The sequence below is a fragment of the Pseudorasbora parva genome, chromosome 25 (genome assembly GCF_024679245.1).
Source record: "Pseudorasbora parva isolate DD20220531a chromosome 25, ASM2467924v1, whole genome shotgun sequence".
NCBI classification, from domain to species: Eukaryota; Metazoa; Chordata; class Actinopteri; order Cypriniformes; family Gobionidae; genus Pseudorasbora; species Pseudorasbora parva.
The window spans coordinates 8,139,096-8,165,790 of NC_090196.1; the positions used below are offsets into that span (position 1 = coordinate 8,139,096).

Sequence of the window (26,695 nt, forward strand, 5' to 3'; positions counted from 1 at the left end):
CACGCATGTTGGTCCTGGGAATGTTATCGTCATGATGAAATTAAATATATTGGGTTATAATTTTGCCATTATGACCTGTATGAGTGTGATTCTCAATTTAAACTGCTAGCATAATTTTATTTACATTTATTTAATTTATTTATTTAAGTTGTTTAACATGTTTGAACATGTAATTCCACCCCTAAACCTACCCACTTGTGTATTATATGCTATAAAACACAGGATATAACAAGCAGATACGACTACAGACACAATTCATTCAAAAAGTACAAGTATTCCAAGTTTTCCGAGGCCAAACGATTGATTTGGGTAAAGAAAAGACCCAAAAGCATTCACCGTCTCCATCTGCCGTATCAGGCACATGCAAAAACTGTCAGCCGAATAAATTTTACGTCAGCTAAACTGTCATTGGCTCTCGTGTGTCTTGTGAGCAAGTGAATCATGGTAAAGAGTCGGTGTGTATTTTAAATGAGATACTGTATGACTGTGTACGCACTGTGACATTCCCAATGCAAGGAGAGGTTTAAGCTGCCACAAAACACAAGAAAGTCAGGGGCAGGGTTAACATAAATTGTCTTTTATGTAACCAAGAACTGAGGAATGCAAAAAGGAATCTAAACTGGAACTTAGGTTCTTCCCGGTCTTGGGTATCCATAACAGCCATGCTCTCCTCGTCTGCTTGAACACTAGGCTACCTTGAAGGGTGAAGGCAGAGCAAAAATAAAGGCAATGTTGGTAAAGCAGAGGTTATAAGTTTAACCGTGTCCTTGTTCTTCAGTCTGTCACCCTTTAGGCCTCCCTTTGCTTCTGTGCCCTGTCCTGGGGTTGTCTGCACCCAGAACCATCCAACATTGAGTGAAGCAAAGTTCCAAGATTTATACTTACGTCCACTGTGCCATTATTGGCTACAGCTGTGAGTGATTCCATGCTTGGAGTGTGAACAGGTAGAAGTACTCACAGTTGATTACTTTTTCTAGTTTGGACCTACTAATTTGATCCTTGGCTCCTTTCTCCACCATTGGATTGCCATAGAACATTCAGCAAGTAAAACATAAAAATCCTTTTTTTATGGTCAGTTTTTGCTATAAATACCTGTGACTACTTTTATTAGCCTGTTACATGTTTTATATTGTTTAGAAGGGGTTATGTTCAGGGTATGAGTTTCTCCAAAATATAATAGTAGCCTATAAATATTTATAAAATAATTTATAAATGAAATTATTTGCATTTACAAATGCAACTAATTGTGCATCTTGATCTGATGCAGGGGGCAAACAACTGAAATCAACAGAGCGTCGAAAAATGAAGCTAAATGGGTACTCTCTGCCGAAGGGTCCTGACTAAGGGTCCTGACTAAGTTTGGTATAAGAACGTGTTGCTTGGGCTTACAGTCAAATTTGACCTCTACAAGACTAATGGCTAACTGCATTCCTCTCCAAAATAACGAGAATAACACAATAAGCAATTATAGTGCTTGCAAATATTTTTTGATAAACAACAGTTTGGTCAAACACCTTCTTTAGGAATTTCTCATAATACTTGCCTGCACAGCTGCTTGCATCCAGGTGGATGAGAGGTGTTTATTTATTCATTTTCTTGCCAAAGGCAATTGCATTTGGCAAGTGTTAATTTTGCACCCCAGCTGTAGCCATTTCCATGTGTTCTCTTGCTCTCTCTCTCTCTCTCTCTGAGAATTATCTAAATTGCTCCGAAGAGTCTGTATAATGACAGCTCCTAGTGTCAGTGTGCTGTATGCAATATAAATGGTAATGATATAGAACCAATAATGCTGCTGATGAAATATAAACTGAATGTGTGCGGTCATTGTTTCATTTACAGATGGTGAAAGGCCAATGGAGGGAACGGATACCAGCCGTAAAAGAGACTCGCGTTCATCAGACAAGTACCGCAAAAGCGAAGATGCCAGCAACAGCCAGGAGGAGGAAAACACAGTAAGATTCTTTATTTGGCTTTTCACCAAAAAAATCTACATTTAAAAACAATTATAAGGCAAAAAAGTGCACTTATTGAATGTGCATGTGTAGTGTCTACATATTGATAATATAATATTAATGAAATCAATTTTAAGAGAGCACACTTTTAATGGCAGTTTTTAACACTTATAATGTCATAATGTCAAAGTTATTCTTTGAAGTGCCTTTTATATTATTGTTTTACAGAAGTATACTTATTGTGACGCTTATAATTATAATTAATATTATAATTTTAACTCAATACTAATTATTCAGTATTTTTAGAGTTGATATATTTTAAATGTACTAAACTGTTATATCATCATAACAATTCTGTATTTAAATACAAGACATACAAGCAACTCAGCCACAAAGTGGTAGGCCTTGTAAAATCACATAGTGGGGTTAGCACATGCTGAGGTGCACAGTGCGCATAAGTCAACAACTTTTTGCAGAGTCGATAGCTACAGACCTCAGATTAGCTCAAGAACAGTGTATATACAGCTTCATGGAATGGGTTTCATTGGCCAAGCAGCCTCTAGAGCAGTGGGGACGTGTTCTCTGGAGGGATGAATCTTGTCTGACTGGCAATCTGATGGACGAGTCTGGGTTTGGCAGTTGTCAGTGGAATGGTACTTGTCTGACTGCATTGTGCCAAGAGTTAAGTTTGGTGGATGGGGTATTATGGTGTGGGGTTGTTTTTCAGGGGTTGGGCTTGGCCCCTTAGTTCCAGTGAAAGGAACTCTTAATGTTTCAGCATACCAATACATTTTGGACAATGTCATGTTTCCTGTGGGAACAGTTTGGGGATGGCCCCTTCCTGTTCCAACATGACTGTGCACCAGTGCACAAAGCAAGCTCCATAAAGACATGGATGAGTGAGTATGGTGTGTAGGAAATTGACTGGTCTGCACAGTCCTGACCTCAACCTGAAGCACTTTTGGGATGAATTAGAGCGGAGAGTGCAAGCCAGGCCTTCTTGTCCAACATCAGTGCCTGACCTCACAACGGCGCTTCTAGAAGAATGGTAAACACACTCCTAAAGCTTGTGAAAAGCCTTCCTAGAAAAGTTGAAGTTGTTATAGCTGCAAAGAGTAGACAACTCCATATTAAACCCTACAAATGAATAATGGGATGTTGGATGACTTCCCCAAACTTTTGCCAATGTAGTGAATAAAGAAATACTTCTCAAGTGAGAACTCTAATAGTATTAAATAGAAAATTAAACTATTATACATTTAATATTTAAATGTACAATCGATTCTATTATGTCTATAATATATGTCTTTTTTTGTTTGTTAAATATCCTGTTTTGCTTGAATCACTAATATTTTGAACAACAGTGGAATAGAGGCCAGAAATAGATCTGAATCCACTTTCAAATTCAATTGCAGTGTGAATGCAAAAGAGAACTGAATTCTTAGTGAAGTTGCAGTATCTAAAGTATGAAAAAGTAATCACAACGTGATTTTAAACGTCGTGCAGCCCTAATTTCGGCACAAAGATAACAATGCTGGGGTAGATGTTATGTCTGTCTAAGAAAATAAGAAACACATGGGCATTGGAACCATTGTGTGTGGGTGGGACAAGACACCCACTTTTTTTTACGACCAATGATATTGGACCCACTCACTTTTATCGTCTCTTATTCAGCACGTCTGTTTACCTACCCCTAACCGAGAAACAAGTTAGATGCTTTATTTCCACTTTTCTAATATTTTCTCTGTTTTAATGAAAAATAAATGCCTTTCCAATCTGATATGTAATGGGAAAAGGGAGTATAGCGTGTTCGGCAAAAGGCGGATTTGAACCTCTGATCGATTTGTGTCAAAACTTGATGACACGCGTCTTACCCTACACTATAGCCACGGTAAATAATTCATAATTTCTATAATTTCGTCTGGTCATTTACATTAAATACAAATATACTACAGTTTACTAAACGATCGATTGTTTAGTAAACAGTGGTATATTTGTATTTAATGCAAATTGCATCTAATGTTATTCTGAGAGAAAATCTGAGTAAATCTGAGAGAGAGGACCCACCCACTTTTTATTTGCTTCCGACGCCTTTGAAGAGAAACACCACTTTTTGCAAAAAGCTCTTTTAGTCCATGAATGCATTCTTAAAAAGTTTACTTCATTTTACTTACCGAGGACATATCAGGTCATTTCAACCTCTAAAAGATGAGAATATACTGTCGGGAATAAGATACGGTTCATACTGGCTTAAATGATTGATGGCCTTTGCACTCATCCAAGATGTTTCTCAAAAGAGCCTTCGCTGCATTCCCGTCCCTCCCACAGCACAGAAGGGCCTGGCTTTTAGCACCTTTAATCTCAAAACAGTGTCACACACAAGCTAGTCCAAATGCTCTCCACATCACTCACGGGACCAACAAACCCTCAGTGTCAAATGAAATCAGTTGCACAGCCATGGATCGATATAAACTAAGCAAACCACGAACAACCTCAGTTGTTTGTGAAAAGAGATTTGTGTGACTTTTAGTCCATATCTGCTTGCTATACAGGTTGACAAAATTTAAGGGATAGTTAACCAAAAAATTTGACTTATAACATGATTTACTCATTCTCAAGCCATGTATATGATTTTCTTTTTTCAACCGAATACAATTGGAGTTATATTAAAAAAATATCCTGGCTTCTCTCAGCTTTTTGAAGCTTTAAAAAGTGCATCCATCCATCATAAAAGTAAACCATACGACTCCAGGGGGTTAATTAAGGTCTTCTGAAGTGATGTGATGGGTTTATAAGAAAAATATCCATATTTAAAAACAATAACTATAAGTTATCAAGTTCCAGAGGAACAATGACCTCTGACCCAATGTTATAATGTAGGCATAGCATAAGATTAGGTTAAAATTGATGAACGCAGAAGCCCTGAGGATAGAGCAAAACAAAACACTGGTCATGAAAATGGACTGAGACGGAAAAAAAAATTATATAAGAAAAGATGAGCTATGTCCTATATCATATGTCGGGTCAGAGGTCACCCTTCCACCGGAACTTGACTCTCTCATGAATGTTTTTCCATTAAAAAAAAAACATTGCTTCGCTTCAGAAGGCATTTCTTAACCCACTGGAGTCGAATGGATTATGTTTATGATGGATGGATGCACTTTTTGTTAAATTAGTGGTTAAATTATGGGATGATTTTCATTTTAGGGTGAACTAACCCTTTAATGTGTGAGTTGTATGTATTCTGTTTCGATAGGAAATACTGTATGTCAATACAAAAGCAAATTGCGTTCATCAAACCACAGCGTGGGATTTTTAATTCTATGGCTTTAAAGCTGTGAGGGAAGGATTTATCATAGTCATAATGGAATGGAGATGGCAGAAGATGATGTGGACAAACAGAGAGTCTGTGACAGATGCTGTGCTGGTGGAGTGATTTATGTGTGGAGATAAATCTATCATTTCCTGCACTGTGCTGTGAATACATTACTGCTGTTTAGTTCTGCTTCATAATCTCAATGTCACACACATGAAAAAGTTTGTCCTTAAGCAGTTTTCTCTCAGAAGTTTACAATGATGTAGAGTTATGACCAGAAGTTTGCAAAGACCTTGTTTAGTAACAATTCATAATTTAATACACACACAATCATCTGAATACAAAGTTCCCCTTCAGAGTATTAGAGGGATAGTTCACCCAAAAATTATACCATAATTTGCTCACCCTTGTGTCTTTTCCAAACCTGTTATCTTTGCTTTCCTTTATCTTTGGAACACAAATTAAGATTTTTTTTTAAGGAAAGTGGTATTACGCAGTGCGTTTCAGCTTCCTCAAGAACCAATGAAGTTCATTCTCGAGTTTAGCAGCATGTTTGAGCTTTAATTTGATTTTGCAGGTCCAGTTAAGTTTCTGTTTATGTTTGCTGATCAATGTATATATGTAAATAAAAACCTACATTTAATATGCTCGTCATAATAAAGCGATTGTTTCTCTTCAAAAAAGAATTTTAAGGGAAAAATACGTTGATTTTAAATTTCATGGCATCAACACATCTCAAAAAAAGTTGGGACAAGGCCATGTTTACCACTGTGTTGCATCCGCTCTTCTTTTTATAACATCCTGCAAACGTCTGGGGACTGAGGAGACAAGTTGCTCAAGTTTAGGAATAGGAATGTTGTCCCATTCTTGTCTAATACAGGCTTCTAGTTGCTCATCTGTCTTGGGTCTTCTTTGTCGCATCTTCCTCTTTATGATGCGCCAAATGTTTTCTATGGGTGAAAGATCTGGACTGCAGGCTGGCCATTTCTGTACCCAGATCCTTCTTCTACGCAGCCATGATGTTCTAACTGATGCAGTATGTGGTCTGGCATTGTCATGTTGGAAAATGCAAGGTCTTTCCTAAAAGAGACGACATCTGGATGTAAAAATATGTGACCGGTCACAGAAAGTAGGGACACAAGTCGGTTCTGGGGCATTTTGAGTTATTGACAGATTCCGAAAGTGTAGTCTCCTAGCTTTCCAACGATGTGTAACACATGGAAATCTGATAATATTTGGAGAATTTGTGGCCATTTGAAGGTAGGCATTTTACAAAAGGTATAAAAGAATATGTTGTACATGATGTCTGGACAAAGCTTCTGGCTACAGGACTGTCTCCCAGTTCTATTTTCTCCTCGTGTAGCATTTACAGTCATGTTATGGATTTTCCCCATTTCTTTGTCTTTTTCCCCATCAAATGTTACTATCGATATAGCCTCTGATATCTTACTGTCTTACTGTGGCGTACATCTTCATTGAATTTTGATATCAGCTAGAGCCGGCCAGACCGTTGCATAAGTAATTAGGCACGTTTCCCTTGGAAGGCGGGGCAATAACAAAAGCCGGCTTATCCAGTATGGAAATACGCACAGACAATGACACGTCCCAACTGCCAGCTAGAATCTCCCGAAATACAAGCCGATATCAACCTCAAAATGTACGCTTTTAAATATGCCAATACTGCTATGTCAAAACTAAAAGATAGGTTTTATAGGTGACAGGTCTCATACGGTATGTTGTTCTAGAACTTGGATATACCTTTCAGCATTGATGGTGGCTTTGAATGTGTAGCTGTCATGAAATCCAAAATGCGCAAATATTTGCCATGACATTACAAAATGTCTCACTTTCAACATTTTATATGTTATCTATATTCTATTGTGAATAAAATATTTGTACAGTGTCCAAACTTTTTTGTACTTGCAGAATCAATGTCACATTAAATTGTTGTAATTTTGTTTCAAATGAATTAATATTGGAAGTGGTTAAAGGTCCTTTAGCAAAGCACTGTAGGCTCTACAGCATTGTATTGTCAGAGACTGGTCTCCATGGTAACACTGAATACTCCGTGATCTGCTGGGAGAACATTTCCAACCTTACACCAATAGCATAGACTTGGTGAAGAGAACAGGGTATTGTGTGTGTGTGTGTGTGTGCGTGTGTGCGTGTGTGTGAGAGCGCGTGCATTCATGTGACTGGAGCCTCAGGGATGTATTGGATTTTTCTATATATATATATGCATCTTTTTCAAACATCTTTTGACAATCTTTGTTCTCATACTCTATGTGCAACACACATTCAGCATTTTTTTTCAAGCTATTGAAGTTGTGTGCTGATAGGCCATCAGAAAGTATGTGATATCTAAAAGTGTAAAATATCAGAGACATGTGGACTCCGTTCGAGAGCACATCAGAGGCTGAATTAGAGGGAAACTAAACCTTTTTTTTAAATATTTTAATTGAAGGATGTAGTGATTTACAAGCTTGCCTGTGAGATAATTAATATCTTTGCCTTTATGTGAACTCATTTAATAACATTCTCACATTTTGCCTTTGCACAAAGGCTTCTCTTTCTTTGGACTACTTTGAATAGCCTGCCATTTTGTTATGAGATATTTTAAAGGAATAGTTCCCCCAAAAACGTTCTGTAAATTTCAAACTAAAAAAATAAAATTAAAATAAAAAAGGTAGTCGTGCCAACATATGTTGTCCATATGGTCACTATATGGCTCCCTTGTAAGGAATAGAACAGAAGCATTTGTTTCTCTTTTTGGGTTTTGCCAATGAAAGAAGGTCATGCAGGTTTGAAAAGATAGGGGGAAATGATGACAGTTACACTCTTTTGACCTTACTCTTGCCTATGAGAATCTCTCCAAGGGGTAAGGTTGCAGCACTGTAGAGTGGGATTGGAGATTGGTTGTGGGTATTATCGATATGAATGACCCTGAGGACTTCTTTCAGGTTTACAGGAGCTCAGCGTTTCTGTCATTTAGGGCTGCAACTAACGATTATTTTGATAATCGATTAGTTGGCCGATTATTTTTTCGATTAATCAGATAAAAGGGCTTTTTATTTTTTTATTGACAAAACACTATTCCACGTCCTGTCCAATGCTGTCCTTCAAACTAACGTGTCAGCTGAGTGCTATGAACACACACAGTAAATATTTCACCATTACAAAAATGAACCATGGTTTTACAATGAACAAAACAAACAAAAATAATAAGTAAATAACAGGGCTATTGTAGTTATTCAATGGTAACCACAAAGTAACCATTGTTTTGCAAAAGAAAACCAAAAACATGGTTTTACAATCTAATATAACCATGGTTAATTTCCGTAAGGGTGTGTCTGTGCTGTAGCCTACATTATTTGCAAAAAAGTTACTAAGCATACGTAAATCCCTACATTGAAATTATATTAAAGAAAAACAAAAACACAAACCCAAATGCAGTGCTACCCGGGAGGATGTTCTGCAGGAACACACACACTCTCTCTCTATGGTCATTTCCTTATCCTGTAGAAATGTCGTACATTTATATTCAATTTCACACTGTTATCCCTTTACAGTTACTACTGTCATAACATGTTGACTTTTAAACACAAATGTAGCATCCAACAGTAGATATTTTAGATAAAATAATGTTTTTCCGCTAATATTAATGGTGTCTCTCGCTCTCGATTGTGTTCTGTCTTTTTGATGCGCATGTGCCCGCTCCCGTCGCACAGACATTCATTCAGTGACGTTTAACACTGTCAGAACACAAAACGGAAATACTTGTGTGAATTGGTAGCATTTACAGATGAAGATATACTACTGTCCTCTATATAGATCGGAGAATAACCTGTAAAATGACCTTTTTACGCAGACGCACATGCACGTCAAAAGCATGACTCCATCTCGCTGAATGATGCAGAGACGCTGTGCAGGAAGCATGTGACATAAAACGAGGCCGGCTATTGGCTATTCGCTACTTCTCCTGCTGTACTGGCTGAGTAAAACCTCCGCTCATTACTGCCACACTTTGGTCACCGCAGATTTAAAATATGCATGAAATCAGCCGCTTAAGGCAAATACAAGTTATTTACCAACTAATTGATGACTAAATTAGTTGACAACTATTTTAATAATTGATTTTAATCGATTCAATTGATTAGTTGTTTCGGCTCTACTGTCAATGTCGTCAGGCGAAAAGGCAGAAAAAAACACCAAGACATTCTAAAGAGATTCTCACTTTGTTGAGTATCAGATACACCTTTTATACCTCAACATAACCACAAAACTCTTGTCTGTTGCAAGAGGATTGTTGTCTCCAGGCAAATGGACAATAGTTCCACATAGTCTGTGGTCACAGTCTTCTTATAATTGGCTGCAAATCCATGCAATTGTTAATGGTTGATGATGCCACTGGGCTCTAGAAGAGGTAATAGCCCACTTAGGCGCTAACTGCAATTGATCGTTTAAATGTCTACCACAACTAGAATTTGTGGTGTATGGTGGTCTCTGGGTTCACAAGCAGTTCCAGCAAGATTTATGGCTGCAGAGGCAGTGGAGATGCATAGATTGGGGTAAGACCAAATTAAAATGCAAGGAGAGAGAGAGAGAGAGAGAGAGAGAGAGAGAGAGAGAGAGAGAGAGAGAGAGAGAGAGAGAGAGAGAGAGAGAGAGAGAGAGAGAGAGAGAGAGAGAGAGAGAGAGAGAGAAAGCAGTTAGGAAACTTAAGTACTATGTAATGTACTCAGATTTGTCCTCAAGACAAGGTATAGGTACCCTGACAAGCCAGACCCACATCAAGATGTTTGGTCTGGAAACTCACCATTGACAGCTCAATCCGAGGGGCGGGATAAACGGTTGTCTTTCAAACTCCCTCTGCAGGCGATAGGATAGCGCTACAACCAACCAGAGCAACGAAGGTGAAACAGAGCTAGTTGACAAATTAAACTTTTGCCGTATCCGGTCGGCTAAACTCCGAACTAGGCTTGGGCGGTATCCATATTTTGATACCGTTAAACCTCCTCCCTATTTTACCTCGGTATACGGTATTACCGTAAATAATTAAAAAATTATGACGTAAGGCTCAGTCAGCCACCAAACTGTTGGCTTGTGCCTAAACCGTTCAGAAACTAAATACCAAACACTAATACTGAAACAATAACAAAATAACACACACTTTGCTCAACAATATTAACAACTTTTATTAGCAACAAATAGCAATTTATAAAAAAGTGAAAATACAACAGTCAAACAGAATTAAATTAACATAAACATCCAGAACAGTTTTTGCAGACGCACACAAATCAATTAAATAAATTACACCGCCCTAACAACTTTAAATAACAAAGAGCAGCTTATAAAAATGTGCAAATAAACCCACAACAGTCAACCAGATTTGAATTAACATAAACATCCATATTTTTAAAAATAATTACAAAGCAATAGGCCTAAATAAAAACTTCTTCCTAGTTACTTTTTAACGAAAACAAAATAAAAATACCTGAATCAATTTTTAAATAAAAATAAACTGCTAATAGAAACGAATGGCAAGTGGCATCAAATCTAGTCAAGATTTTTCGCTAGAAAAACCAGCATATTTACTTTGTCTGGCTTTAACAGGGCACGTTGTGGACCGACAACTTTACCTGCGGTGCTGAAAACCCGCTCCGATGGTGTGCTTGTGGCACAGACGCACAGGTACTTTCGTGCCACTCGCGACATTTGGGGAAAGCGCCCGGCAGCATTTTTCCACCAGAGAAGTGGGTCCTCGTCTCCTTGAGTAACTGGCTCCAAACAGTAGGCTGTTATTTCAGCTCCGACTCGGTCCTCTACGGTGCCGATGCCGACGGGACCTGCCATTGCATCGGCTTTTTTTTGCAGCATACTTCCCAGAGTCATCTTTTTTCGTGAGGGTTCGGGTTGCGCCTCTCCCTCTTCCACTCTGATGGCCACTGGACTTGCTGTCTCGAAGCTCACGATCTCAGCCTGTAATTCAGCCTTGGTCTCAGCCAATGCGTTGTCATCCGTCTCATATCCTCCACGGTAACGAGGGTCGAGGAAAGTGCATTTTCGCATTAGTTTGCGCGATGAATCGGATTCGTACTTGGCCTCCAGCTTTGTTAAAATTCCAGTTTTTATTGACTTTGTTAGCAGGAGGTCATTTTCTGACGCAGCCAACACATTGTCCCTGCAGAGCTGTAGTATGGGGAGGATACAGGAACTGGTCACATAATTTTCTCCTGACAAAATATCAGTAAAGTCACCGACTGGTTTCAGTGCTTCGTGAACAGCTTTCAAGACGTCCATGTCCTGCCAGGTCAGGGACAAGCTGCTCCTTCTGTCATCAGACAGGACGTGTCTGATCGCTTGGGCCTGCTCGAGGATGCGCTCCACCATTGCCAGTTTGGAGCCCCAGCGAGTTGCGCAGTCCTGCCGATGGATGGATATATTAATTAATTAATGAATGATGAATAAACGATTCAATGAATAAATAGGCCTAAATAAACCAATTAATTAATTAAGAGGCATACATAAACGAATGAATGAATAGGCCTAAATAAACGAAATTCGTTTATTTAGGCCTATTTATTCATTCGTTCGTTAAACGAATGAATGAATGTATTGGCCTAAAATGAATGAATGAATAGGCCTAAATAAACGAACGAATGAATAAATAGACCTAAATAAACGAATGAATGAATAAATAGACCTAAATAAACGAATGAATGAATAAATAGACCTAAATAAACGAATGAATGAATAAATAGACCTAAATAAACGAATGAATGAATAAATAGACCTAAATAAACGAATGAATGAATAAATAGGCCTAAATAAACGAATGAATGCATAAATAAGTAAGCCCATTAATGTATATTATTCCATTTGGTCAAATTTTTTAAACTTTTGAATTTTAAACAAGTGCCTTATGCGCATCAATCCTGCATTTATTTGATAAAAAATAAAAATAAAAATGGTTTTCTATTTTAATATAGGCTACTTTAAAATATAATTTATATAGGCTATGTGATGCAAATGTATATATATATATATATATATATATATATATATATATATATATATATATACATTTTATGCTTACCGTTATGAGACTGTGGTTTGGGAGTCCCAAGTCCACTTGCTTCTTGTGGAGTTCATGCTTACGTTGCCAGCTGTGTGAAAAGGCCCCGACAATATTACGGCATAGTCCGAGAGCGCGCTCGGTTTTTTGCCTCTGGTCATGCAATGCAATTGTGACAGCCAAGTTTAGATTGTGACCGAAGCAGTTAAGCCACGGCCAATGCAGGGACCTGATTGCGGCATGAATGTTGGCAGCGTTGTCAGTGGTTATAGCAGAAAGTTTTTTTTCGTCTAGTTGCCATTCCTGAAGTGCAGCTCTGAGCGCAGCAGCAAGATTGTCCGCCGTATGACTCTCGGGAAAATACGTAGTTTGGAGGCATTTGGATTCAAGTTTCCAGTCAGGTGTAATAGTGTGGACTGTCAGGGACATATATGGTGTCATGTTAACTGACGACCACATGTCAGTTGTTAAGGAATAACTGTCTGCCGCTGTTAGCATAGGCTAGTGACAAATGGTCAAAAAGTGCTTTAGTTTTTGAGATACCCCTACCGGAGGTAGAACCAAACCCAACAATGTTTTTCCTCCTCTCTAAGGTCTCCCATTTATGAAATGGATTCTTGGCTAAAAATATTTTACTGCTAAGATTGTTAAATTAACAGATATTGTTATACACCCCAAAACCAAAAAGAGACTAAAATATAGCCTGTCCGTTTGGGAGTTAAGGCATATAAACTAATGCAGATCAATCACACAAGCTCTGAGAGCTTTGAAACTTGACATGTTTGTAGTCAGGAAGTTGATTTAACTGCTAGAAAAGACTGAATGTGAATATATTGATGTATGGAATAAATAGAGACATATAAACACATACCTAAAATAACCGGACATGCACAAATTGAATATCTATACAGAATGTTTTCATTTACTTTATGGTTGCTTAGCCAGGGATTGTCATATAAACACATATGATGGCTTGTTGGAAAGGTGAGGTTGTGCTGAATCCAGCAATACCAAATATGAAAATATAGCATGATCAAATCAGGGTATTCTGTTACTCAATGTATGAGGTGTCTAAAATGAATGGAAATGGAACTCTAACATAATTTAGTAGGCCTACAAAGCCCATTATCAGTGGTGAGAAGAATGTTGAGAAATTCAAATATGAGATACATCTAATAATGAAACATTTCATATGGCACCTTGTACTATATGGAAACAAAGACTGAAATCGAAAGATAACACGTTACCATAGCACAAACAGGAGACTCGGAGTCAGGATAGCAGTTTGACTTTAATGAGCCTTTTAATAGAACTATAACTTAACATCACACAATACAAATTAAATTACTGTCTTAAATCAAACAAATGGCAATCTAACTAAACAAACACTCCACGGGGGAATGAGCCCTGTCTTCTCAGGCTGTTTTTTTTCTAGTAGCAACCATTTGGAACATGAACTGCTTTTGGTAGCCATTCTTAGCTCAGCCCCTCATGATGTTACAACTGCAACACACCACTGTCACTCATCCACATTGTCATCAGTGACAAAGTTGGTCATATTTGGAGAGTCTGGGAAAGGGCAAGAGCAAAACCCTGTGCAGGTCAAGCCCACTGAAAGACACTGGCATTTGGTGGCATCATTGCAGTTTTCATCTTTACAGTAGAGGTGGGTGATGTCTCTAACTTCTTTAGGTGCTGGTGCCTTCTGTAACATCACAGGTTCAATACACCCATCTTCTCTGAGCCTCCATCCTCTACCAACTGGGTTCCAGAGAAGAGGTTTGGCCAGGTGGCTGTGGTGCCACACTGCTGTTTGGTACAAAGCTCTCAGCACATGTTGCTGGAAGGCATCTTCTGTTGGGGGTAGATTTGCTGCTGACAAATCTGTGGTAGATGCTAGTGTGTACCTCAGCTCATCCAGGTTGGTGCAAGGATGCCTATCCACCTTTTTCTTTTGGCCATACAGGAGGAGGGCATACCTTCTTGCCACAGGCAAAGCCTCTTCCAGGCTACCAGAGAGTCCAAATTTGGTCATTTCCTGTAACTCACAAAGATGGGTCTTCCGTCTTGTGAGGGCAGTGGCCTTCCCAATTCTGTACAAACTGCTTGTGGTGTCACAACCCGTGAGGGCGTGGCATGCAGGTAAACACTCACAAAGCACTGCTCCAAGCTTCTGAGCGATCGAACAGATAGGGACAAATCTTTCCTTAAGGCCATGTCCCGAGTGCATTAAACACTACTGAGGATCCAAACATCCCTTTGCTTGAATAGTACAGAAGCAAAACGAGTACATCTGTATCATCACATTTGACAATTAGACAAGAATGTGACTGTGCAAGGTGTATTGCATGTAACACCAGCCTCGTGTCAGCCTCCTCTTGGTCACTGTAAAGGTCTTTCAAGCAGTCAATGCCTGACTTGCTAACACTCTTAACCTCCTGACCATTTTCAAAGCCACCTGCCAAGATGACAGTGTTCCCTGAAGGAATTCTCATTGGCCCAGTACTGGTGATGTGGGTGCTGACAAAGCTACATAGAGCAGCCTTGTTTCCACTGATCCTGAGGTATTTTCTGTAGTTTGGAACACTTGTTTGTCCTGTGATGATGTGTGTTTGTCTGCTGGTGTGAATTGTGCCTCTTCTTTGTCTTTCAAGATCTTTGACGGAGTGTTGGTGGTCATATCTATCAAACACTATAACGACACAGCTGTTACCTTCCTTGCCTTACCTACCTAATGGGAAAGGAAGGTAACAGCTGTGTCGTTATAGTGTTTGATAGATATGACCACCAACACTCCGTCAAAGATCTTGAAAGACAAAGAAGAGGCACAATTCACACCAGCAGACAAACACACATCATCACAGGACAAACAAGTGTTCCAAACTACAGAAAATACCTCAGGATCAGTGGAAACAAGGCTGCTCTATGTAGCTTTGTCAGCACCCACATCACCAGTACTGGGCCAATGAGAATTCCTTCAGGGAACACTGTCATCTTGGCAGGTGGCTTTGAAAATGGTCAGGAGGTTAAGAGTGTTAGCAAGTCAGGCATTGACTGCTTGAAAGACCTTTACATTGACCAAGAGGAGGCTGACACGAGGCTGGTGTTACATGCAATACACCTTGCACAGTCACATTCTTGTCTAATTGTCAAATGTGATGATACAGATGTACTCGTTTTGCTTCTGTACTATTCAAGCAAAGGGATGTTTGGATCCTCAGTAGTGTTTAATGCACTCGGGACATGGCCTTAAGGAAAGATTTGTCCCTATCTGTTCGATCGCTCAGAAGCTTGGAGCAGTGCTTTGTGAGTGTTTACCTGCATGCCACGCCCTCACGGGTTGTGACACCACAAGCAGTTTGTACAGAATTGGGAAGGCCACTGCCCTCACAAGACGGAAGACCCATCTTTGTGAGTTACAGGAAATGACCAAATTTGGACTCTCTGGTAGCCTGGAAGAGGCTTTGCCTGTGGCAAGAAGGTATGCCCTCCTCCTGTATGGCCAAAAGAAAAAGGTGGATAGGCATCCTTGCACCAACCTGGATGAGCTGAGGTACACACTAGCATCTTCCACAGATTTGTCAGCAGCAAATCTACCCCCAACAGAAGATGCCTTCCAGCAACATGTGCTGAGAGCTTTGTACCAAACAGCAGTGTGGCACCACAGCCACCTGGCCAAACCTCTTCTCTGGAACCCAGTTGGTAGAGGATGGAGGCTCAGAGAAGATGGGTGTATTGAACCTGTGATGTTACAGAAGGCACCAGCACCTAAAGAAGTTAGAGACATCACCCACCTCTACTGTAAAGATGAAAACTGCAATGATGCCACCAAATGCCAGTGTCTTTCAGTGGGCTTGACCTGCACAGGGTTTTGCTCTTGCCCTTTCCCAGACTCTCCAAATATGACCAACTTTGTCACTGATGACAATGTGGATGAGTGACAGTGGTGTGTTGCAGTTGTAACATCATGAGGGGCTGAGCTAAGAATGGCTACCAAAAGCAGTTCATGTTCCAAATGGTTGCTACTAGAAAAAAAACAGCCTGAGAAGACAGGGCTCATTCCCCCGTGGAGTGTTTGTTTAGTTAGATTGCCATTTGTTTGATTTAAGACAGTAATTTAATTTGTATTGTGTGATGTTAAGTTATAGTTCTATTAAAAGGCTCATTAAAGTCAAACTGCTATCCTGACTCCGAGTCTCCTGTTTGTGCTATGGTAACGTGTTATCTTTCGATTTCAGTCTTTGTTTCCATATAGTACAAGGTGCCATATGAAATGTTTCATTATTAGATGTATCTCATATTTGAATTTCTCAACATTCTTCTCACCACTGATAATGGGCTTTGTAGGCCTACTAAATTATGCTAGTGTTCCATTTCCATTCATTTTAGACACCTCATACATTGAGTAACAGAATACCCTGATTTGATCATGCTATATTTTCATATTTGGTATTGCTGGATTCAGCACAACCTCACCTTTCCAACAAGCCATCATATGTGTTTATATGACAATCCCTGGCTAAGCAACCATAAAGTAAATGAAAACATTCTGTATAGATATTCAATTTGTGCATGTCCGGTTATTTTAGGTATGTGTTTATATGTCTCTATTTATTCCATACATCAATATATTCACATCCAGTCTTTTCTAGCAGTTAAATCAACTTCCTGACTACAAACATGTCAAGTTTCAAAGCTCTCAGAGCTTGTGTGATTGATCTGCATTAGTTTATATGCCTTAACTCCCATACGGACAGGCTATATTTTAGTCCCTTTTTGGTTTTGGGGTGTATAACAATATCTGTTAATTTAACAATCTTAATAGTAAAATATTTTTAGCCAAGAATCCATTTCATAAATGGGAGACCTTAGAGAGGAGGAAAAACATTGTTGGGTTTGGTTCTACCTCCGGTAGGGGTATCTCAAAAATTTGGGGGCATTGTCACTAGCCTACAGCACTTGAATATTGTCTCTAACCTTACTATATAAATGTGGGACGGCTGTTTGTGAGAAATGTTTCCGTCCAGGCAGGTCGTACTGGGCATCTAGGACCTTTACCATATCCTTAAAGGACTTTTTTTCCACTGTGTGGAACGAGACCATTTCCTTCGCCAAGTATTTTGTCACTGCATCAGTACAGGTTTTCCAACGGACGCTGTCCCTTTTGTACTTTGTTGTTTTCCCGAAGGCCCCCATTATCGTCGGCTGCGTACTGGCAGTCGACCTAGATGTTGTTGGTCCTGCATCGTGAGCCGGTAAAACTGTTGCACTGAGTGAACTCGGGTCCATTCTCGCTGCAGTGAGTGGATGGTGGATTCTTATATGCGACCTTAGGTTCGAGGTATTTCCATCTCTCGCGGTCACCTTTTTGTGGCACAATTTGCAAATTGCCTCATCCGTATTTACCGCCTCTCCCTTCTCGTTCGGTCGAAACCCGAAATACTGCCAAACTGCTGAAGTTGTATTCTTTTTCACGACCAGATCACTCGGTGCGCTACTCGCCATCTTTCCCGCGCTCTCTGTCACTTTCGCGCCTCCACGCTGTCATGTGATGACAAGCACGCATTTTTATGACGGTATAACGGTATTGAAACTGATACCGTTGCTATTTTTAGATCCCGCGGTATACCATATTACCGTATTACCGCCCAAGCCTACTCCGAACACATCTTCCCTTTTTAAGAATGACTTCAGTGCCGTTCTTTGTCCTTTTCTCAGAGAAAAGCTTAACTCCAAGTCTTCCAGAGTCGTGGTCAAAGCTGATTTGAAAGACCGCCGTTCGCCAGCTTCTGTGTTTACTAGTAGCACACAAGCGCAACTCGGCCGTCGTCATTATGTTAAGCCCCGCCCACCAACTTTATACAAGATGTGATTGGCCCGACCAGAGTTTGGTTTTTACAGCTCAGAAGTGTATTGAGAGTTGCTAGACGACACTTGCAGCAGATTAGATTTGCTGCCGCTAGGGTGCATCTAAATTTCTAGGCTAAGGTATAAGCATTCAATCTGGAAGAATGTTTATCTCAAGGTAGAGATTAAAGGAAGAAATATACTTCAAGGAGTTATTTAGTGCAACACTCAACAGAATATATATATATATATATATATATATATATATATATATATATATATATATATATATATATATATACACAGTCTTGTTCAAAATAATAGCAGTACAATGTGACTAACCAGAATAATCAAGGTTTTTCGTATATTTTTTTATTGCTACGTGGCAAACAAGTTACCAGTAGGTTCAGTAGATTCTCAGAAAACAAACAAGACCCAGCATTCATGATATGCACGCTCTTAAGGCTGTGCAATTGGGCAATTAGTTGAATTAGTTGAAAGGGGTGTGTTCAAAAAAATAGCAGTGTGGCATTCAATCACTGAGGTCATCAATTTTGTGAAGAAACAGGTGTGAATCAGGTGGCCCCTATTTAAGGATGAAGCCAACACTTGTTGAACATGCATTTGAAAGCTGAGGAAAATGGGTCGTTCAAGACATTGTTCAGAAGAACAGCGTACTTTGATTAAAAAGTTGATTAGAGAGGGGAAAACCTATAAAGAGGTGCAAAAAATGATAGGCTGTTCAGCTAAAATGATCTCCAATGCCTTAAAATGGAGAGCAAAACCAGAGAGACGTGGAAGAAAACGGAAGACAACCATCAAAATGGATAGAAGAATAACCAGAATGGCAAAGGCTCAGCCAATGATCACCTCCAGGATGATCAAAGACAGTCTGGAGTTACCTGTAAGTACTGTGACAGTTAGAAGACGTCTGTGTGAAGCTAATCTATTTTCAAGAATCCCCCGCAAAGTCCCTCTGTTAAAAAAAAGGCATGTGCAGAAGAGGTTTCAATTTGCCAAAGAACACATCAACTGGCCTAAAGAGAAATGGAGGAACATTTTGTGGACTGATGAGAGTAAAATTGTTCTTTTTGGGTCCAAGGGCCACAGGCAGTTTGTGAGACGACCCCCAAACTCTGAATTCAAGCCACAGTACACAGTGAAGACAGTGAAGCATGGAGGTGCAAGCATCATGATATGGGCATGTTTCTCCTACTATGGTGTTGGGCCTATTTATCGCATACCAGGGATCATGGATCAGTTTGCATATGTTAAAATACTTGAAGAGGTCATGTTGCCCTATGCTGAAGAGGACATGCCCTTGAAATGGTTGTTTCAACAAGACAATGACCCAAAACACACTAGTAAACGGGCAAAGTCTTGGTTCCAAACCAACAAAATTAATGTTATGGAGTGGCCAGCCCAATCTCCAGACCTTAATCCAATTGAGAACTTGTGGGGTGATATCAAAAATGCTGTTTCTGAAGCAAAACCAAGAAATGTGAATGAATTGTGGAATGTTGTTAAAGAATCATGGAGTGGAATAACAGCTGAGAGGTGCCACAAGTTGGTTGACTCCATGCCACACAGATGTCATGCAGTTTTAAAAAACTGTGGTCATACAACTAAATATTAGTTTAGAGATTCACAGGATTGCTAAATCCCAGAAAAAAAATGTTTGTACAAAATAGTTTTGAGTTTGTACAGTCAAAGGTAGACACTGCTATTTTTTTGAACACACCCCTTTCAACTAATTCAACTAATTGCCCAATTGCACAGCCTTAAGAGCGTGCATATCATGAATGCTGGGTCTTGTTTGTTTTCTGACAATCTACTGAACCTACTGGTAACTTGTTTGCCACGTAGCAATAAAAAATATACTAAAAACCTTGATTATTCTGGTTAGTCACATTGTACTGCTATTATTTTGAACAAGACTGTGTGTGTATATATATATATATATATATATATATATATATATATATATATATATATATATATATATATATATATATATATATATAATATTTCTCAAACTGTTGGCGTGAATCGTGGCACAGTTAGGCACACACACACAAAACACCGGCAGTTAAATAGGGAACGCGCATCTCTTAAAGGGGCAGGTATGGTGTGGTACTGGTGCGCTCTCAGGTCCGCATGACAGCTTTCACATTACCAATTTTTCATACGAACTGTGCCCTGTTCTGAACTAAACTGCCAGTGTAAAAACTCTTATATGTACTTTATTTACCTTTACTTATATTCTTAAAATGAGAGAAATCACTGCTTATTCTGAATTGTTAAGCTTAAACTTAAGAGACATGAACTAGTTCTTGCATAAGCATCTATGACCTCTGATATATGTCTAGTCTTCATGCTGTATTATTGATTATTATTGAATAAGTATGGTTTTACTAATGATAAACGTACATTTGCATAAAGCATATATATTTGTCCATACCCATGACAATTGGAGTATCCAAAACTTAATTTAAACTTAATTTAAGATACATTTATAACTGATAAAAATGTGCGATTAAATTGCGATTCATCTCAAGTTAACTTCATCCATTTTACATGCGATTAATCGCGGTTAAATATTTGAATCGATTGACAGCCCTAATATATATTGTAAAATGTGTGACACCATCATCAAGTCAGCGCCATTCATATGTCATGATGATGACTGTAGTTTAAGACCGTTTAGGTGCTTGCCTTAAAGACATACCTATCCACATGAGCAAAGATGGAAGATTTTCCAGTCTCATACTTTGGAAAGTACTTCCACGTAAGCTAAGCTTGTAATGTACATCTCCTTGGACACTGTCCACCTGGACCAAAAGCACCTTCCTCAAGATCACAAAGGAAATTGGTTTAGGATTGTTTATTTCTCTAGGGTTTGAGTCCAGGGGCTAATCATTTAATGTCACCTCACACAAAACTGTCACTACAACCAAATCACAATCACTAATTTCTTAGTTATTCATGTCCTTGTGCAACATATCCATGGTTGTGTATCCAATTAAAGGTTTCTGCTGTGTGCACTGACGTTGACAAATCATGGTTTCTGTTGAGAAAATGTCCTGTGATTTCTTGAAATGGAAGCTGATTTTCAGGGTTCACCAGATTTTAATTACTTTGATGTCTTGTCACCCACTGAAAGCTTTTTGCAGTGAATATTTTGGTCTTGACTGTTAAATCGTGTTGCCATAAAAATAAAGCTCTTCAGCCTTGCTTATACTTTACAGGCAATAGGGTGGCCTGTCACACCATCTGTCACTCTGGCATTGACCGATGTGTCCAGCTCCAGTCCATACAATAAATAAACTTATGCTTTTAGGTTGCCCTTTGCTGTAAGCAGGCAGTCTTTCTCAAGCACACTGCTGTAAAAGTAGTTAGTCAATCATCGTCAGTGGCGGGTGCAGGCGACCATACAGTCAATATAGTTTTAGCCAGCATAGATAACATGTTAAATCAATATCTGAGCCCGTCTGCTGTGAGGTCAATACGGCTCATATGGGGCCAGGAGACACCTCTTAATGAGCTTTACATATATACCAATAGATCTTACTAATTGCCTAAATGGTATTTTTAATAGCGGTGCTGTAGGAAAGAGGGTAATTAGGTCATGGGGGTTCAATAGGCTTTGTTTAAATGTAATTGTTTAAATTGCAAGATTACACTGCCACAAAGCAGGCGTTCCTACTATACCACAAGTTTGGCTCAGTTATAACAAGCATTGAGAATAACAAGATTTGTTTGGTGGATAGCGATTTGATGTCTTGATTTGAAATGGACTTGGAAAAAGGTAGTAAAAAGTATAAAGTATAAGATATTAAACAACCTAGGCTCATTGTAAAAATTTGCCTTTACATTACATTTTTGCAAGATGCCAAAAATGTACCTATGCACACAATTTACTGTAGTTACCATCTTAAATTATAGGTAAAGTATCTAAGTTTTGCAGCTAGAGTTTGCTTTTTAAAATGAATAGGTGCGGCTTGATGAAGAAGTGAATGAAATCATGAGAGTTGTCATCTTCTCCTCCACAGCTGACGGAAAGCAATCGACTCAATGTATTACATTTTTATTAACGTTACTGTGGTATGAAGCAGGGTGGGCCGAGAGCCCGGAACATTTTGCTTGTCTACATCACTACATTTTGCTGTTTTCATTATGCTTATATACCGCAGTCGGCCGCTGACGCTATTTTCGTTTTGTTGTTTATTTTACGATTAAAGTTACGTTCCTTCTTCCCTGAACGTAAACTTTGTTACAGTTTGTTTAATGTGTTTAATTTGATCATACATTTTTTTTTCATTCTAATAAAATAGTCGCAAGTGCCTAATTATTATTCATGCAAGTCACTTTATTAGACAATTTGAAATTGTTGGGTAATGCGGCACTGTTTTACTTTGTCAAAATAATCAAACTATGCAAATTTGAGTTATGCAAGTTGCAAGGTATGCTTTAACGTTACTCTGTGCTTTCGCTGGTGTGAGACACTTGTTGCGCATTGCGGTAGTCTAGAATATCATATTTAAGCTGAAGTCCATAACTTTTTTTGGTTTTGGTTAAAAATGATCCCAAATCAATTTTGGATTCACAATGGTGAGCTTGTAATTTTTCGGGGAACATAACATTAGATTCATCCGCGCTGAGGTGCCGCCAATGCACAACTCACAAAAAGATGATAACTACACAGATAACTGTAATTTCATGTTTCAAACAGAGATGAAACAACACCAGAAACTTTTATAATATTAATAATGAGTGTTTTCACACAGATTCTTTCATAATACTAAGTTGTGACCTCAAAACACTTACCATAGTGCATGATTTGTAAATGGATACATTCTGATGTTTGTATCAAATAATCAGCTCCAAAAGTGTGACGTTTTTGATGTAGTAAACTTGTTCTGTACCTCACCTGGTACAGCATTACACTTGCAAGTCATCGGGTCTGAGTCATGGAACACAAGCCACGGTAAAATAATAATTAGGGATGCACCGAATCCAGATTTTTTGAGGTTCGGCCGAATACTGAATCCACTGGTTAAGATTCTGACGAATCCGAAATCAAATACCAAATCCAACTCCCATCCTCAGTCCATTATCACAGTAAACACAATAATGACATAAACAACGTCCACAGCAGTGTATTTTTAATTTAATTTTAATTTAAAAAAAAGGTAACATTATGTCAGGATGACTGTGCCGTATTGCTGTCTGTAGATTCCTTCATGCACAACTCTTATTCTCTCGGATGAGAAGTTCGGTTCTTTTCCGCGAAACGGTTCTTTCGGACAGTTGGTTTCAATGAACCGGTTAAAAAAAAACGGATCACCGGTTCTTTTACATCCTTACGTAATGACATCATTTCTATCATCCCGGCGGATGAAAATACATTCAAACACATTCATGTAAAGTATTTGTAATTAAAACTTAGTATAGTAATAATTATTATTGTCATCATCATCATCTTGGATACGTTTTTTAATTCATGTTTTGCAAAAGCACTCAATACAGCCACTGTCGTGCAAACACTGATGTTTTACACAGATTAAATAAACTTACATTGACATAACATAAACTTACACAAATCCTTGGTTCACCCGTGCTCATATATTATCAGCATCAGTTTTCCGAGAGAAACAGTTCTGTTCAAGACGACGCGATCACGCATATCTCAGCTCACCGGTTCTCACAGCAAAACATGCCTCAGTTCAGTGAACTGTTGGAGTTACAACATATACTTCAAGATGTTAATTTATTTCTAGTCTGAGGGACTGTCACTCATGTCAGAAAGTGAGTAACTATAGTAACTTGTGGGATCAGCGCTGATTTGAGATGCGAACCGTTTAGAATGATTCAGTCCGATTTGGTGAACTGGTTCGACCGGATCACTAAAAAGATCCGGTTAAAAATAACGATTCGTTCGCGAACCGGACATCCAGCGGCTATTGTTTAGGGTTCTTGCCACAACGAGACAAATCGGCATTGCAAATTGAACATATAGCTCGACTTGAATTGCCTTCTTGTGACTGAAAGTACTGCCAAACAACACGTTTTCTGTTCACAAGTTCCATTTTCACTTTCTCACAGCCTACTGCATTTGAACGGTCCACCTAGTAAACGTTGCCATAATCAACCGCGCCATCATGTTCCACCAGTATCGTGTAGTGCAAGCGGGTTCGGTTCGGTGAAAAAAATTCTAAGGCTCGGCAGAAACCGAACCCAGTCAAAAAGCCCAATATTCGGCCGAATCCGAACCCGAATCCATATATCGCTTTTCTAGACACCCAAATCGCTTTACATAAATAAAGGGGAATCTCCTCAGCCACCACCAATGTGCAGCATCCATTTGTATGATGCGACGACAGCCATATTGCGCCAGAACACTCACCACACACCAGCTGATTAGTGGAGAGGAGACAATGAAGGATATGGGGATTATTAGGAGGCCATGATGGACAGGGGCCGGTGGGCAAATTTGGCCAGGATGCCGGGGTTACACCCTTACTCTTTATCAAAGGACATACTGGGATTTTTAACGACCACAGAGAGTCGGGACCTCGGTTTAATGTCTCATCCGAAGGACGGTGCTCTTTGACAGTATAGTGTCCCCATCACTATACTGGGGTGTTAGGACCCACACAGACTACAGGGTGAGCGCCCCCTGCTGGCCTCACTAACACCTCTACCAGCAGCTACCTAGTTTTCCCAGTTGGTCTCCCATCCAGGTACTGACCAGGCTCAGCCCTGCTTAGCTTCAGTGGGAAACCAGTCTTGGGCTACAGGGTGATATGGCTGCTGGCTGCTGGTAAAAGAGCTCAAAGATATTTAGAAACAACTAAAATTGCATGATTGCTTTAGCAGATGTTTTTTTTTTTCCTCATGCTTGCTTTTGGTTAGCCTGACAAGCCAGACCCACATCAAGATGTTTGGTCTGGAAACTCACCACTGACAGGGCTCAATCCGAGGGGCGGGATAAACGGTTGTCTTTCAAACTCCCTCTGCACGCAATTGGATAGCTCTACAACCAACCAGAGCAACGAAGGTGAAGCAGAGCTCGTTGATAGGTTAAACATTCGCCGTATCCGATCGGCAAAACCCCGAACACATCTTCCCTTCTTAAGAAAGACTTCAGTGCCGTTCTTTGTTCTTTTCTCCGAGAAAAGCTTAACTCCAAGTCTTCCAGAGTCGCGGTCAAAGCTAATGCGAAAGACCGCCATTCGCCAGTTTCTGTGTTTACTAGAAGCACGCAAACACAACTCGGCCGTCGTCATTATGGTCCCGCCCACCGACTCTATACACGATGTGATTGGCCCGGCAAGAGTTTGCCGTTTACAGCTCAGAAGGAGTATTGAAAGTTGCTAGACGACACTCGCGGGCACATTAGATTTGCTGCCGCTAGCGTGCGCCTAGATTTCTAGGCTAGCTTTTGGTAACTATCTGTTTTTTTTTTTTAGCGCGCCTCACCGGAAAAATGCTCTGATGCATACAACAACCAACATAAAACATTTTCAGATTCATGTTCATCTGTTACAGATAAAACTGAACATGCTTTTGGCTCCACTCACTGGACATTTCACTCTGAAAGCATTGCGAAACATGTATTAAGCAATGGCCACAGGCATATTTTTCTGAGAGCCGATACCTGCATTAGAGATTAGAGATGCATCATCATGACGTCATAATTTTTTCACATTTGTTCACATTTCAATGTTCCGTCATTTAAAATGGATGAAGCCCTGACATTTTGTGACCATCTGAATGAATAAAAACCTTCACAGAGAAGTCGACCTTCACCTTCAGTCATGCAACTGAAATGTGGAAGTAGATTGTTAAGGAAAGCAGAGTGGGGAAACATTTTCAATGGCATCTCAGTTTTTCAATTTCATAACATGATGGCCTTTAACAAACATAAATGTATTCATTTCGTTGTTAAAACTGGTAACAAAAATGTGTAATGCCTTGCATGTGCGCGCCACTTTACACAAAAGTACAATGGGGATGGATCTATCTTAGCATCTGATGCAATCTTGCCGCAGGGCAGAAATATATATTTTTCCGCTGCACTTTAGTGGTAGATTTAGGAATAATCGATTCATTCTAGAGAAATTATTTGAGAAGATTGGAGTGCTAAAACCAGTGACAGTAAACCAAATCTCATTCGTTCTTTTGCTCTAAAAAAACTGTTCTGCTTCTTAGGTGCCCTATAGTCCTTTATCCCATCCGTTTCTACTGAAGTCTCCAATTCATCAGCAAGATTGAGGAATTGGAGATGTCTCTGGCTCGGATTGACCCCTTACTGGGGGTTATTTCGAAGGTCAGAGAAGACATTGGACTGGGCTGGGCTGAACTCTTTCTTCATTCCGTGCTCCATAAACCTTGCAGCTAATGGGCTAAACCCATTGAGTGACAGCACGGGTCGTCCAGGAGGTTCCTGGGGGATGGAGCGGGGCAGCGCTCATGTCAGACTATGCTGGTATGAAAGCTGTA

The 26,695-nt window shown here is 39.5% G+C and overlaps 1 protein-coding gene across 2 annotated transcripts in view; it reads left to right on the top strand.

The window, feature by feature from the left end:
* b4galnt4a (beta-1,4-N-acetyl-galactosaminyl transferase 4a) overlaps positions 1–26,695 on the top strand; it is a 317,216-nt gene that overhangs the window by 79,891 nt on the left and 210,630 nt on the right. For both annotated transcript variants that reach the window (XM_067436802.1, XM_067436803.1), the window contains exon 2: positions 1,840–1,952. In XM_067436802.1, the coding sequence (XP_067292903.1) occupies positions 1,840–1,952 (113 nt within the window). The remainder of the gene's footprint in view (positions 1–1,839; positions 1,953–26,695) is intronic.